Raw genomic sequence first — 13,940 nt, forward strand, 5'->3', positions numbered from 1 at the left:
TCCTCTCACATATTTATACATGGCTATCATATCTCCTGTCAGCCTTCTCTTCTTCAGGCTACACATGCCCAGATCTTTCAGCCACTTCTCATAGGGCCCTTGATCATTTGAGTCGCTCTCCTCTGGACACATTCCAGCTTAGAGTCAATCTCTCTCTTGAATTGTGGTGCCCAGAATTGGACACAATATTCCAGGTAAAGTGGTCTAACCAAAGCAGAATAGAGCATGGGGAGCATGACTTCCCTGGTCATAGACACTAGGCCCCTCTTGATGCAGGCCAAAATCCCATTGACCTTTTTTTGCCACCACATCACATTCCTGGCTCATGTTTAACTTGCTGTCCACAAGGACCCCAAGATCTTTTTCACACGTACTGCTCTCAAGCCAGGCATCGTCCCCCATTCTTTCTCTTTGGATTTCATTTTTTTTCTGCCTAAGTGGAGTCTCTTGTATTTCTCCCCGTTGAACTTCATTGTGTTAGTTTTGGCCCATCATCTCTCTAATCTGTCAAGATCCCTTTGAATCCTGCTCCTGTCTTCTGGAGTCTTCGCTCTCCCTCCCAATTCGGTGTCGTCTGCAAACTTGATGATCCTGCCTTCTAACCCTTCATCTACACTTGAAATGCACAGGTAAAGGATAGTTAATGCCTTCCTTTAAAAAAGGTTTAGTGGAAGGGATCTCAAAGCCTTAGGAGACACCAAGGTGGACATGAGACAAGAGTGTGATGCGGCAGCAAAAAAGCCCATATGATTCTAGGTTACCTCAATAGGAGATCTATGTCAAGATTGAAAAAAGTCATAGTCCCACTCTGTCTACTTTGGTGAGATCTCACAGTTCAAGGAAAGTGCAGAAAGCTGGTCAAAGGTATGGAAGCCATAGATCCCTATGAGGATGGAGTGGGCTTGGACTGCGTGACAGAAAGCCTGGATTGAGTGGCCCTAGGGGTTTCCTCTAACTTCAGGATCCTACTTATTGACCTGGAAACCCTCTCCAGTTTGGATCTATAACAGACCAAGGACGGCATTGTCTCTCTCAAACCTTCCTCATGGGTAATACATATTTCTAGGTTGTAACCAATCCCCTCCATCATAGAGGAATCATGTTGAGTTCTTGAAGCAAGAAGAGGGGCCTTGCCTTGGGGATGGTGTATCCATGGAACAACGTGTCTTTGGCCACTGAATGGGGAAGACTCAATGGGATGAGCGAGATGAACCTCTGGATCTCATGGATGACGGCTTCTGTGTAGGGCATCTGTCCACGGTCAGCCATGCAAGGAAGTCGCGAGCGCCCAACCACACGGTCAATCTCCTCTCGCACTTTCTCTGCCAGGAGATGAAGGAGACTCAAGGTCAGGAAACCAACATGCAGGAAACATTGGAGAACTCCTGTAGGACCTGCATTTGTTTTACCTTCTATCTCTGGGTACTTCTGGAGGATCAGGAGACCATATCTGAGGGTGGTGCTGGTCGTTTCAGTCCCTGCTCCAAATAAGTCAATGGTGGACATAAGGAGGTTCTCAGTGGTGAACTCAGATGCCTCGTTGTTCTTTTCCTGGAGAAATACACATCAGAAGCAGTGGGGTCAATTTAATTCCATTCAGTCATCTGTAATACCAAATATAAAAGGTGACAGAAAACAATCTGTCCATGCAGCCATTGGAGGAGTTAAGAGACTGGTGACAGAAAAGAAATACATTTGAAGGACATTGCTTGTCTCTGTCAAAATCTTTGCAGAATTACAAACAATTCAATGGAGGAAGGAAAGTGGGAAGCATCTAAGAAGAATAAGATGGACCATCAAGGATGTTATCGCATGAAGTTGCTGTTTCGAACCCTTCTTGCTTGAGACTAGCTACTTCTATTGCATAAAGACTTATTGAAAGCTTGATTGATTGGATGTTAAGGAACACAGGGGAACAGGGGGATGGTCAAGAGGTTCCACCTAGAAGAAGATCTAGGTGGAACAAGGGAATGGTCAAGAGGTTCCACCTAGAAGAAGATCTAGGTGGAACAAGGGGATGGTCAAGAGGTTCCACCTAGAAGAAGATCTAGGTGGAACAAGGGAATGGTCAAGAGGTTCCACCTAGAAGATGATCCAGAGTCCCAGCACCTCCTCCTGCCTTGAAGGGTCAATAGAGTGGCCTTACCTGGTCCAGTTTGAGAAAGAAGCAGTCAATGAAATCGCGAGGGGAGCTGGGGTCCAGGGTCTCCCTGTGAGCTTCCACTTCCTCCATGACAAATGCTCCAGCTTTTGCCAAGTTTGCCCTTACTCTGTGATGAGGCCCCGGGACCAAATCCATGAAGGAAGGGAAAATGTTGGCCACCTGGAAAGGAAGGAAGGAAGAAGGAAGAGATTGAGCTTCACCATCAGAAGAGCCAAAAATTGACCTCATGTCTGAAGGATACCATGTCCTTCCAAAGCTCTAGAACAAGAGAACAGGAGGGGTGGAGACCAATTCCTATGACATATTATCTATTCTACAGAATGAATGCAGGTTGACACCACTTGGTTAATTGAAATTCTAGGAGTTGTATTTTTTACCTGGTATGCTGGTGCCTCACCAAACTACATCCAGAGGCGGCTCATCCATTACGCAAAGTAAGCGGTCGCAGAACACTTTTTTTTTGCCAGGGGTGCAGAGGTGCCTCTGTAAATGCCCCTCGACCGCCACTTGAGGAGCGCCCCCTCAGCTCACAACAGCCCTAGCAGTCCGGGGGGAGCCTCGGCTTTCTTTCCTCGCTGCCGGGCGATCCTCTTCCCAAAGGGGCTGGGCCCTTGAGCCTCGCCTGGCCCCTCTCCTTCCTGCTCCACCCGGCCACGGGTGCGTGAGCAGAGCCAGCACTCAATCGTTCTCCGCGTTCAATCCCTTCCCCATGACTGGCTCCCTTTCCCGATCCCCTGGTGCTCCACCCGCCTCCTCTCCTCTCCCCAATCCGCGGGCGGGCCAAGGGGCGGAGCCGCCATGCCTGGCCTGCTTTGGGTCCGGAGGCGTGTCTGAAGACCCCAGCGTGTGCACCAAAAGTCGCCTCTTCTCCTGACTTTCTCTTCAGCCATTGGGACCAAGAGAGAGAGAGAGAGAGAGAGAGCCAATCCGGCTGGAGGTATCTCCCACCTCCGCTCCCTCCTTTGTTTTTGCGCCTACCTTCAGGAAAGGTGGGCATCTCCACCTCTGTCTCTCTCTCTCTCTCTCTCTCTCTCTTGGTCCCAATGGCTGAGGAGAAAGTCAGGAGAAGAGGTGACTTTTGGTGCACACGCTGGGGTCTTCAGGCACACCTCCGGACCCAGAGCGGGCCAGGCAAGGGAGCAAATGCGGCAAGTGTACTTACAGGGATGTATAGTTCACCTACAATCAAAGAGCATTCTGAACTCCACCAATGATGGACTTGAACCAAATATGGCACACAGAACTCCCACGACAAACAGGAAATATATAGCAATAATTGGTTGGGGGGGGGGGGCTCCAAAATACTGTTTGCTTACCGTTGAAAATTATCAAGGGTCGCCTCTGACTACATCTCCAGGGATTCTATAGTACTGTGCCATGGCAATAAAAGTGGTGTCAAACTGCATTCATTTCACCATGTACATGCACCCCTAGTGAGATAAGTATGTGAGAGGAAGTCATAGGGAAGAGGGAGCAAGTTACCTTTCTGCTTCCTTGGAGACTAGGACGCAATTGAACAATGGCTTCAAACTTCAAGAGAGGAGATTCCATCTGAACATGAGGAAGAACTTCCTCACTGTGAGAGCTGTTCAGCAGTGGAACTCCCTGCCCCAGAGGGAGTGTGGTGGAGGCTCCTTCTTTGGAAGCTTCCAAATGGAGGCTGGATGGCCATCTGTCAGGGGTGCTTTGAATGCAATATTCCTGCTTCTTGGCAGAATTGGATTGGATTGAATGGCCCATGATGTCTCTTCCAACTCTAGGATTCTAGGATTCTATGATACTCTAGTGCTCTTGCTCATCTCTCCAGTTAGTTAACAAAAGATATGTCAATATAAGTAAATGAGGAATCCCACTCTCCCTGCCAGTTGCAGCTGCTCTTTGAGCAGAAATGGATCCCTTCCAGAGTAGAAGAGATGTTCCCCAGTTCCCCAAAGGCTCATTGTGACACAACTCCTACATTTCTCCTGTTGCCTAAATATGCCTCATTCACTCTTCCAGGACTCCTTCTGTTCTCCTCTCTCCCGCTTCTGTCTGTGTGCAAGGTGACACTTCATACCACAGAAAGCTAATATCTGCACAACACTGAGGTGTATTTGCAACCAAGCAGCGAAGGACCTACCTGGCCCCAAGGGGAGCTAAGGATCTCAAAGTTGTCATTCATTAAGCCCATGATGGTGAGGAACTTCTTGTCATCATAGTCGTAGTGCTTTCCAAAGACAATGGAGCAGATGATGTTGGAAGTAGCGCAGTTGAGCAGGAAAGTGGGGTCGAAGGGCCGCTCTGGAAAGACAAGTGGCAACAAGGCTTAGTGCTCTGGGCTTGGCCTGGATGCACTCTCAGGCCTCACCAAGAGCTCATCTTATACCAAGACATTACATGTTGAGACTCAGCGTTTGTCTCATGCACCTACTACTAGTAGTAGAAGGAAACGTGGTTTAGAGGATGAAGAAGCTCAGCAACAGCTGAAACGGATTAGAGACTTGTTCTTAGAGACTACGGATGAGGAGGATTTTGAGGGTTTTACTCGCGAGGAAATGGAGCTGGAAGATTACAGAGGTGTAAAGAGAGTAGCCAGCAGCTCGAATAGCGATGTGGGATCTGTTGCTAAACGCCTTAGAGATATAGCTGATTGTGGGGAGTTTGACAGCGAAGAGGAAGAGCTGGACTGGACTAAAGTTCAGGAAGTAATGGATGTGATTACTGCTCCCACCTCTAGTGATGAATTCCAGGGTTTTGATGATACTTGGGTTGCAGATAATACTTTGCAGGATGGAGCCCGAAGTACTGACTGGCAACAATGGCGCAGCCGGGATTCACCTGTGGAATTAGACGCAGCTGAAAGTGACTCCAGCGACTCTGACGAGATTTAAGGAGCAGTTTGGGGACAAACTGATCGCAGAGTTCAAAGTGTCGCATTACCGTGTGCCTTGTGTTTAACTCCTGCCGTGAGCTCTTGTTTGCAGCTTCGTGTTTCCTGATCGTGTGAACAACCCTGCCGGAACCAGACTCGTGAGTCTTCCTTGCCTTGACCCTCGGACTGCCTGACTACGCCTCTGCTAATCCCTGGAACCTTCGTTGGACCGCTCTTCATGCGGATTGCTGTTTGCTGTTTTGTTTGCCTTTGAAACAAACTGTGTTTTACTGCTGAATCCAAGCTGCCTGCTTCTGTTTAGACTTACTTTCCTTTTGCCAGCAAAGACTGACTGAGACCAGTTTGTTTACATTCCTGCTGACCGCAAGCCTTTTGTGTTTACAACTCTGACTTTAAGAGCCTCCTTTTGTTTTGTTAATAGACATTAAAGACCTTCATTTAACTCTTACAGTGCCGTTTGCTTTGCTGGTTTGCCTGGGTCTTGACATTAGACAATGAGACTGAGAGTACAAGATCAGCTGCCTTGGTGTCCAAGCCATGCAGGTTGTCTTTAGCCAATGAAGGCAGTCTATCCTCTTTTTTTGGTGGTTTAAGAATCTTTCTGACCATCCCTGGTCCAAGACTGAAGATCCATGTGGAGGGATGGATTAGGCACCCGTCTAATCAAGTAGGAACAGGGGATGATCAACCCCTGAAGGTCTTCTTGGGCAATAACCAAACAAAGAAAGCAGAATGGAACAACAGTGAACCATCTTACTCCATTATCACCATGAGAACAACACAAACAAACAAGAAGAAGGGATTCAAAGCCTGGTCTCCAGAGTCAAACTACTGGACTACATTGCCTCTTCAGAGGATAGAAATTCCCTTTTTCCATTTAAACAGATTGGAAAGCCTGACTTGGCCAGATGCCTCCATCTCTAAGGGAGAAATGTCCCAAAACTTCCTGATAACATCAGGCCATAGATCCTAAAACTCTTGGTGGGAAGTTCTCAGACACTGGCTGAGCCCTTGAAGAGGTGAGTCACTAACAGACAATGCAGCTCTACAAAGGATCCCGAGACCAAATGCATGCAAGGGTTTCCATTTCTAACCGTTACACAAAAGGAAGGGAGGAACCTCGCAGAAGGTCCATAGCTGAATGATGGTGGTGGTAGTTGACTCAAGAAATGTATGTTGGCTCTTCAGAAGATAGTAATCCTCTTCCTCTTATTCGAATTAAAGAAGTTGGAATGCCAGATTTGGCCAGGTGTCTCCATCTCTAATGAGGAAATGACCCAAAGGTCCAGATAACATCAGGCCATAGATCCTTCAAGCTTTTGGGGGGAAGTTCTCAGACACTGGTTGAGCCTTCAAAGAGGTGAGTCATTAACAATCTAACAGGTCCCAAGACTAAAAGGCATGCAAGGGTTCCACTTTCCAACCTCTCTGCCTTTGAGCAAGAAGAAAGGGAGGAACCTCCCAGAAGGTCCATAACTGCATGGTGGTGGTGGTGGTTGACTCAACCAACATACCTTTTGTGGCCTGCAGCTGTTCCAGGAGGTACTGGGCTTCTTCTCGGATCCTCTCCTCGATGCTCTTCTTCCCCATCCCAAAGTTGCGGAGGGTGGTCAGGGCAAAGCGCCGGAGCTGCTTCCATCTCTCCCCGTTGCTGAATATGATCCCTGCAAAGGGAATCATAGAATCATAGAATCAAAGAGTTGGAAGAGACCTCATGGGCCATCCAGTCCAACCCCCTTCTGGCAAGAAGCAGGAATATTGCATTCAAGTCACCCCTGGCAGATGGCCATCCAGCCTCTGTTTAAAAGCCTCCAAAGAAGGAGCCTCCACCACACTCCGGGGCAGAGAGTTCCACTGCTGAACGGCTCTCACAGTTAGGAAGTTCTTCCTCATGTTCAGATGGAATCTCCTCTCTTGTAGTTTGAAGCCATTGTTCCATTGTGTCCTAGTCTCCAGGGAAGCAGAAAACAAGCTTGCTCCCTCCTCCTCCCTATGACTTCATAGACTCCTAGAATCTAAGAGTTGGAAGAGACCTCCTGGGCCATCATCCAGTCCACCCCCATTCTGCCAAGAAGCAGGAAAATTGCATTCAAATCACCCCTGACAGATGGCCATCCAGCCTCTGTTGAAAAGCTTCCAAAGAAGGAGCCTCCACCACATTCGAGGGCAGAGAGTTCCACTGCTGAACCGCTCTCACAGTCAGGAAGTTCTTCCTCATGTTCAGATGGAATCTCCTCTCTTGTAGTATGAATATGAAGCCATTGTTCCATTGTGTCCTAGTCTCCAGGGAAGCAGAAAGGAAGCTTGCTCCCTCCTCCTCCCTAGGACTTCCTCTCACACAAAATTATACATGGCTGTCATATCCCCTCTTAGCCTTCTCTTCTTCAGGCTAAACATGCCCAGCTCTTCAAGCCACTCCTCATAGGACTTGTTCTCCAGACCCTTGATCATTGATTACTTCATTTTGTCATTCATTGCCATTTTGAAGCACCTTTCTCCCCTCTGTTTTTCTTCCCATTGTTTTCGTCTGCGTGCTTCCAAATCCCTTGTACTTGGGGGGAAAGAATTCCCCTTGGTCCCCATCAGTGTCCCTCTTGGGAGCCAGAAAACACCACAACGTACCTTTGCCTTGAAAGTATTTATCTATGAATGGCATCTTCCCTCGGGGAGCAAACTCCTCGGCCTGATCAATCAGGGCTTCTTTGACGGCATCGTAGCCATGGAGCACCACAACAGGCTTCATTCCGAAATGGAGGGTGAAGACGGGGCCGTACTTCTCACTGAGCTGCAGAGAATAATAATAATAATAATAATAATAATAATAATAATAATAATAATAATACACAAAAGCAGAAACAATCAATTAGAACAAAAAAAATTAAGTAAAATACAAATACAAAGCTGGGTTGTAGCTAAATATCAAAACAACCAAGATGATGGCAACAAGGATTGACAATTCAAGGTGTTGGTACTGGCCTATAAAGCCCTAAATGGTTCCGGCCCAAGATACCTAGCTGACCGCATCTCGGCCTATGAACCCACCCGGACTTTGAGATCTTCCGGGGAGGCCCTACTCTCAATCCCACCGGCCTCTCAAGGATGAGGGATAGGGCCTTCTCGGTGGTGGCTCCTCGGCTGTGGAACGCCCTTCCTGTAGATGTTAGGCTGGCACCATCGCTCATGACATTCCGTAGAAAGCTCAAGACCTGGATGTTTGTGCAGGCGTTTGAGTAACTCAGTGCAACTTGGCAATTTGGAACATAGGAACGGAACAATGGATGACGAATTTGGATCACGTTTGGATGATGAGGCGATTGGGGGTGGGATTTGTGATAATTGTGTATTGTTGATTGTTTATTAGCGACTAATGGAATTGTTGTAATTTAACTGTTTTGTATATGGATTATTGCTGTTTTTATTGTCTTTGCTGTCTGGAAACCGCTGTGAGTCGCCCTCGGGCTTGAGATACAGCGGTATACAAGAATAGTAAATAAATAATAAATAAATAAACTGGGAAATAGAGGGAGAAAATGGGGAGGCCGTGACAGACTTTGTATTTCTAGGTGCAAAGATGAGTGCAGACGCAGACTGTGGCCAGGAAATCAGGAGACGCTTCCTTCTTGGAAGGAGAGCAATGTCCAATCTCAACAAAATAGTAAAGAGTAGAGACATCAGACTGGCAACCAAGATCCATTGCATAGTCCAAGCCATGGTATTATTCCCTGTAGTCACCTACGGATGTGAGAGCTGGACCTTAGGGAAGGCTGAGCCAAGGAAGAGAGATGCTTTTGAGCTGTGGTGCTGGAGGAAAGTGCTGAGAGTGCCTTGGACTGCGAGAAGATCCAACCAGTCCATCCTCCAGGAAAGAAAGCCCGACTGCTCATTGGAGGGAAGGAGATGAGAGGCCAAGATGAAGTCCTCTGGTCACATCATTAGGTGACAGGAAAGCTTAGAGAAGACAACCATGCTGGGGAAAATGGAAGGAAAAAAGGAAGAGGAGCTGACCAAGCGCAAGATGAAATGGATGGTATCCTTGAAACGACTGGCTTGACCTTGAAGGAGCTGGGGGTGGTGACATCTGACAGGGAGCTCTGGCGTGGGTTGGAATCTCCTCTCTTGTAGTTTGAAGCCATTGTTCCGCGTCCTAGCTTCCCTGGAGACTAGGACGCGGAACAATGGCTTCAAACTACAAGAGAGGAGATTCCACCTGAACATGAGGAAGAACTTCCTGACTGTGAGAGCCATTCAGCAGTGGAACTCTCTGCCCCGGAGTGTGGTGGAGGCTCCTTCTTTGGAAGCTTTGAAGCAGAGGCTGGGTGGCCATCTGTCAGGGGTGATTTGAATGCAACATTCCTGCTTCTTGGCAGAACGGGGTTGGACTGAATGGCCCATGAGGTCTCTTCCAACTCTTTGATTCTAGGATTCTATGATTCTATGGTCCATGAGGTCTCTGTGCTCTATTTGTTCCTTGGTTTGCTGTGCATTGCCATGAAAGACACTACAAATCCCATACATTCAAGCCTCTCCTTCCCTAACTTGTGAAATCTGCTTCCAAGGCTCTAAAATGTCCCTCTCTGTGCTCTGTTTGATTCGTTTGCTGTACTTTGCCACAAAAGACACTACAAATCCCATACATTCAAGCCTCTCCTTCCCTAACTTGTGAAATCATCAGGATTGGTTTAGAAATGAGGGAGAGAAAATCCCCTGAAGTTTACCCAGTGCCATTTGCTGATTTCCACGTATTGCACAATCCTGTTCGCCATTGACAAAGCAATTCAAAATTTTTGAAAATTTCAGTAAGTTCTGATTTTTTTTTGGAAAAATTCGGAATTCAATTCCGAATTGAACCACCAGCACCCCCTACATCCAAAATGAGTTTTGAACCATTTTGTTTGGATCAACCAAGCCTACTTTCTACAGCTATTCTTCAAACCATTATGGTGTGCCCTCTTGACACTACAAATCCCATACAGATGGAGGCCCTTGTACTTGCCTTGCTAAGAGTCAGGTCCAGATGGTTGGTCTTGAGTTGCAGAGCATTCCCAATGAGGGGCAATGGGGGTGGTCCAGGGGGCATTTTCCCCCTCTTGTTGGCCTGGCTCTTCCAGATGGCAGAAAGGAGAAGGCAGGAGAGGCAGATGACCAGCAGAACCGTCGACGTCCCCAAGGGCTCCATCCCAAAATCTGAAGGGAACACAACAACGTCTCCAGATCCAATGAAGAGGAAGGTGAGTTGTGGTGCTCCACAGCCAGAGATTTATAGTCCGGTAATCATGACTTTATCAGAAGGATTTGTGTTAATCATTAAGTCCTCCAGGTTCCTTGATGTCATCTGGAAATGAACTTCTCTGAACTTCTCCCGGTGTTTTCATTGGCATTGATTTCTAGGGTGTTATATAAGTCCTGGTTGCTCCCTGGCCAAGAGTCAGGGGAGAGGAGGCCATCATGGTTGACTTAGCAAAACAAACCAGAAATCAAAGAGGCTAAGACATCCCTTGGACATGCCAGTCCAATCCCCTTCCACAAAGGAAGACACCATCCAAGCCATCCCAACAGATGGTCATCCAGTCTCTTTTTAAAAACCTCCAAAGAAGAAAGGAGACTCCACAAGTCTGCAAGACATAATATCCCACAGTCAAATGCTGTTATCATTAGGAGGTCCTTTCTTCTGTTTAGGTTGCATCACTTTTCCTTTAGTTTGAATCCATGGCTCCATTGTCTCTGGTGCATGAGAAAGTAAGTTTGGCTCCTCTTCCTAATGTGGTCTCATCTGCAAACTGGATCTGCATCCAGGTCATCAATGAAGATATTGAAGAGCACTGGGCCCAGGTCTGAACCCTTTTTCTGGCACTCCAATAGTCACTTCTTTCCAGGATGAAGAGGAGGAACCATTGGGGAGAAGTACCCTTTGAGTTTGGTCACTTAACCAATTACAGATCCACCCAAGAGTAGCATTGCCTAGCCCAAATTGGACTAATTCACTTGCAAGAAAGTAATGGGAGACCTAGTTGAAGGAAGGTCTCCTGAAATCAAGATCTGCTCCATCCACAGCATTCCCTGCATTTACCCAGCTTGTAGCTCTATTGAAAAAAAAGATGAGCCTAGCATGACTTGTTTTTGAGAAATCCATGTTGACTTTGAGTGATCCCATCATTCCTTTCCAAGTGATTACAGACTGCGTCCTTCATGATCTGCTCATGATCTGCTTCATGATCTCCAGAATCTTCTCTGGTCTTAATATCAGGCGGACTGGACATTGCTCATTGTGCTGTCCCTCTTTTTTCCCCTTCTTGAAGATTGGGACAACATTTTCTCTACTCCACTCTTCTGCTGGGACATCTCCTCCAAGAATTCTCCAAGATTATGGCCAACGGTTCTGAAAGGAGTGCATGCATGGGATTGGGGTGCTGTATTCTGGGATGGTGGACAGTCTGGAGTCATATAAGTCAGTGGCCAGTTAGATGGTGAAACTGCCCATCGCCCTGGATAAAACAAACATTGCAGAGCACCCTAGGATTCTTTTACAACACATACAGGCTGAGGAACCCCAGGTGAGTTGCTTTGTGCAAATTTCCACATGTGGACATGCTATGCAATCTGTTGCGATGAATGGCAAACTGCAGCAATCCCAGGAACCCAATGAAGCAGTGGATGCGACCCACCATCTGTGACCATGAACTGAATATGGACATCAGACTCCCATGTGTGGTATGTGCACATGTCCCTCTGAGCAAGTGTTTGTGTCTTTGAGGAAGAAACACAATGACTTCCCCATGAACAGTATTTTGTCATTCTGTTACCACTCCTGCCACCATGTGATGAAACCCTGTGTATTGTAGGACCAGAAGCATGGAATCGGCACCAGAAACATCGAAGTAGGGCATGTAAAGTAGGGCACAGGGTCCTGTGGGTGGCCATTGTGCATAGGAACACCTCAACCCCCCAACCCCTTGCACCCAACAATGAAGGTATGGTTTGTTTGCCTCCTTCACTAAGCACATCGCAGCTGACCACCATCCAAAAGCCAAGCAGAGCCTCTGGTGGCATGCCACAAACTGGCAAGACTAAGGCGAAGGCAAGGCCAAGGCCAAAACCAAGGCGATGGCAAGGCGAAGGCAAGGCAAAGGTGAAGGCATGGCCAAGGCAAGACAAGGCGAAGGCAAGGCGAAGGCAAGGCGAAGGCAAGGTGAAGGCAAAGGTGAAGGCAAGGCACCTAAGAGGAAACCCAGAGGCCCAAGCTGGGAAGGAGGGGGACATTCCTGAGTCTGGGTCCATTACACTGGCATGAGCCTGAAGAGGCTCAAGGGGTGACTATTGATCCATGAGTGCAAACCTTTGTATTGGGAACCCCTCCCCCACCTGGCCCATCTCTAAAGAGCTCAATCAAGGTGGCATTTTTAGCCAATTTAAATCAAAAGAAAGAAAAATAGAGCAGTTGAAGATTAAACCACTGGACGAGTTCAAAGAATGATAGCTTGGTATGGCGATCTTTCTTCTTTCTCAAGGCTTTGGAATCCTGTGAGCTGCAGTTTTACAAGGACTGTAGCCATCTCTGCCAAAGAGTGTTGGGGACTCACCAAATTAGAACTCCCAGGGTCCCATAGCAGGGTGGGATAGAGGTAAAACTCTAAAATTAGAACAGTACAACAACAGAGAGGAAACAAACAAGGACATCTAATCACCTCTCAACAAAAGATTGTTCCAGGCACTGCCAGGCCATCCAATTCTAATCAAGGTGATCAGTTGAAACATTCACACCTAGCTCCAAGTCCTTTGTCCCACACTGGTCATTCCACAGATAAACAAACCCATTTTTCTACTTCCAACAGACCTCACTACCTCTGAGGATGCTTGCCATAGGTGCAGGCGAAACGTCAGGAGAAAATGCCTTTAGAACATGGCCATATAGCTCAAAATAAACCGACAACAACCCAGTGATTCTGGCCATGAAAGCCTTCAACAATACATGGGAAAGGGTTTTTTTTTTTTGTAACTTTGTTTGTGTGGGAGGGATGCCATCCTGACCCGTTGCAGCCGCACATTTTGCTCTAGTTTTCCAATGACTGTCCCATGCAATTCAACCTAGTTTGTGGCCAGCACAAAAACAAAGCTTCTGGAGTAGAACAAGTGCCTTCAAAGTAAGCAATTACCGCACAATTAAGGAGGAAACAACTCTTTCAGATGTGGTTACATAATGTGTCCTGAACTCGGCTGACCTCCCCTGCCTCCTCCTGCAACGCCCTGAACTTCTCTGAACATTGTGCAACTTGGTTGGTTTTTGCAAGGGAGGGGCAGGGACGGGGAGAGCAAGGGCTGGACCTCCCTCAACTACGACCAGCAGAAACATTGAAAGCGGCAGGATGGTTTCCTGTCTTCCTGGGAGGAAAGAGGGCTAAGAAGAAGCCCACACATCCAAGTGCGGAGAAAGAAGATACCTGCTCGATCCACCTGAGCCGAAGCCAAGATCTTTGGGTAGGACCAGAAGGGAGCTTTATGCATAATATAGAATACTGATGATGATGATGATGATGACGATGATGATGACGATGATGATGATGATGATAATGATGATGATTTTATTTATTATTATTTCGGTTACTTCTACCCTGCCCTTCTCACCTCGGAGGGGACTCAGGGTGGCGTATAAAGGCACAATTCGATGCCGGCATCAACATAACAGTAGAATAAAAACAATATAGCAGCAATTAAACAATCAACAATCAGTTTCAGGGGCCACCACTGAGAAGGCCCTGCTCCTCATCCCCAGCAACCTCACTTGTGATAGCAGAAGTCCATGTGTTCTAGCAATGTAGCAAGTTTCATCAGGTCTAAAAATGAGGGAGGGAGAATCCCCTGAATTTCCCTAGTGCAAGGGCTGATTTTTTTTCCTACTGCGCATGTGTG

General features: G+C 47.2%; 1 protein-coding gene across 3 annotated transcripts in view; it reads right to left on the bottom strand.

The window, feature by feature from the left end:
* LOC132781507 (cytochrome P450 2C18-like) overlaps positions 1 to 10,282 on the bottom strand; it is a 61,904-nt gene extending 51,622 nt beyond the window's left edge. For 2 of the 3 annotated variants that reach the window (XM_067463166.1, XM_060785798.2), the window contains exons 1-7: positions 10,030 to 10,282; positions 7,659 to 7,821; positions 6,551 to 6,700; positions 4,284 to 4,444; positions 2,147 to 2,323; positions 1,410 to 1,551; positions 1,135 to 1,322 (exon numbers count right to left, since the gene is read on the bottom strand). In XM_067463166.1, coding sequence (XP_067319267.1) covers positions 1,135 to 1,322; positions 1,410 to 1,551; positions 2,147 to 2,323; positions 4,284 to 4,444; positions 6,551 to 6,700; positions 7,659 to 7,821; positions 10,030 to 10,212 — 1,164 coding nt within the window. In that variant the 5' untranslated portion in view covers positions 10,213 to 10,282. The remainder of the gene's footprint in view (positions 1 to 1,134; positions 1,323 to 1,409; positions 1,552 to 2,146; positions 2,324 to 4,283; positions 4,445 to 6,550; positions 6,701 to 7,658; positions 7,822 to 10,029) is intronic. The other variant, XM_067463165.1, reaches the window with a different exon arrangement.
* Between the last annotated feature and the right edge of the window lie 3,658 nt (positions 10,283 to 13,940).

This window comes from Anolis sagrei, chromosome 1, assembly GCF_037176765.1.
Source record: "Anolis sagrei isolate rAnoSag1 chromosome 1, rAnoSag1.mat, whole genome shotgun sequence".
In the NCBI taxonomy this organism is placed as follows: Eukaryota; Metazoa; Chordata; class Lepidosauria; order Squamata; family Dactyloidae; genus Anolis; species Anolis sagrei.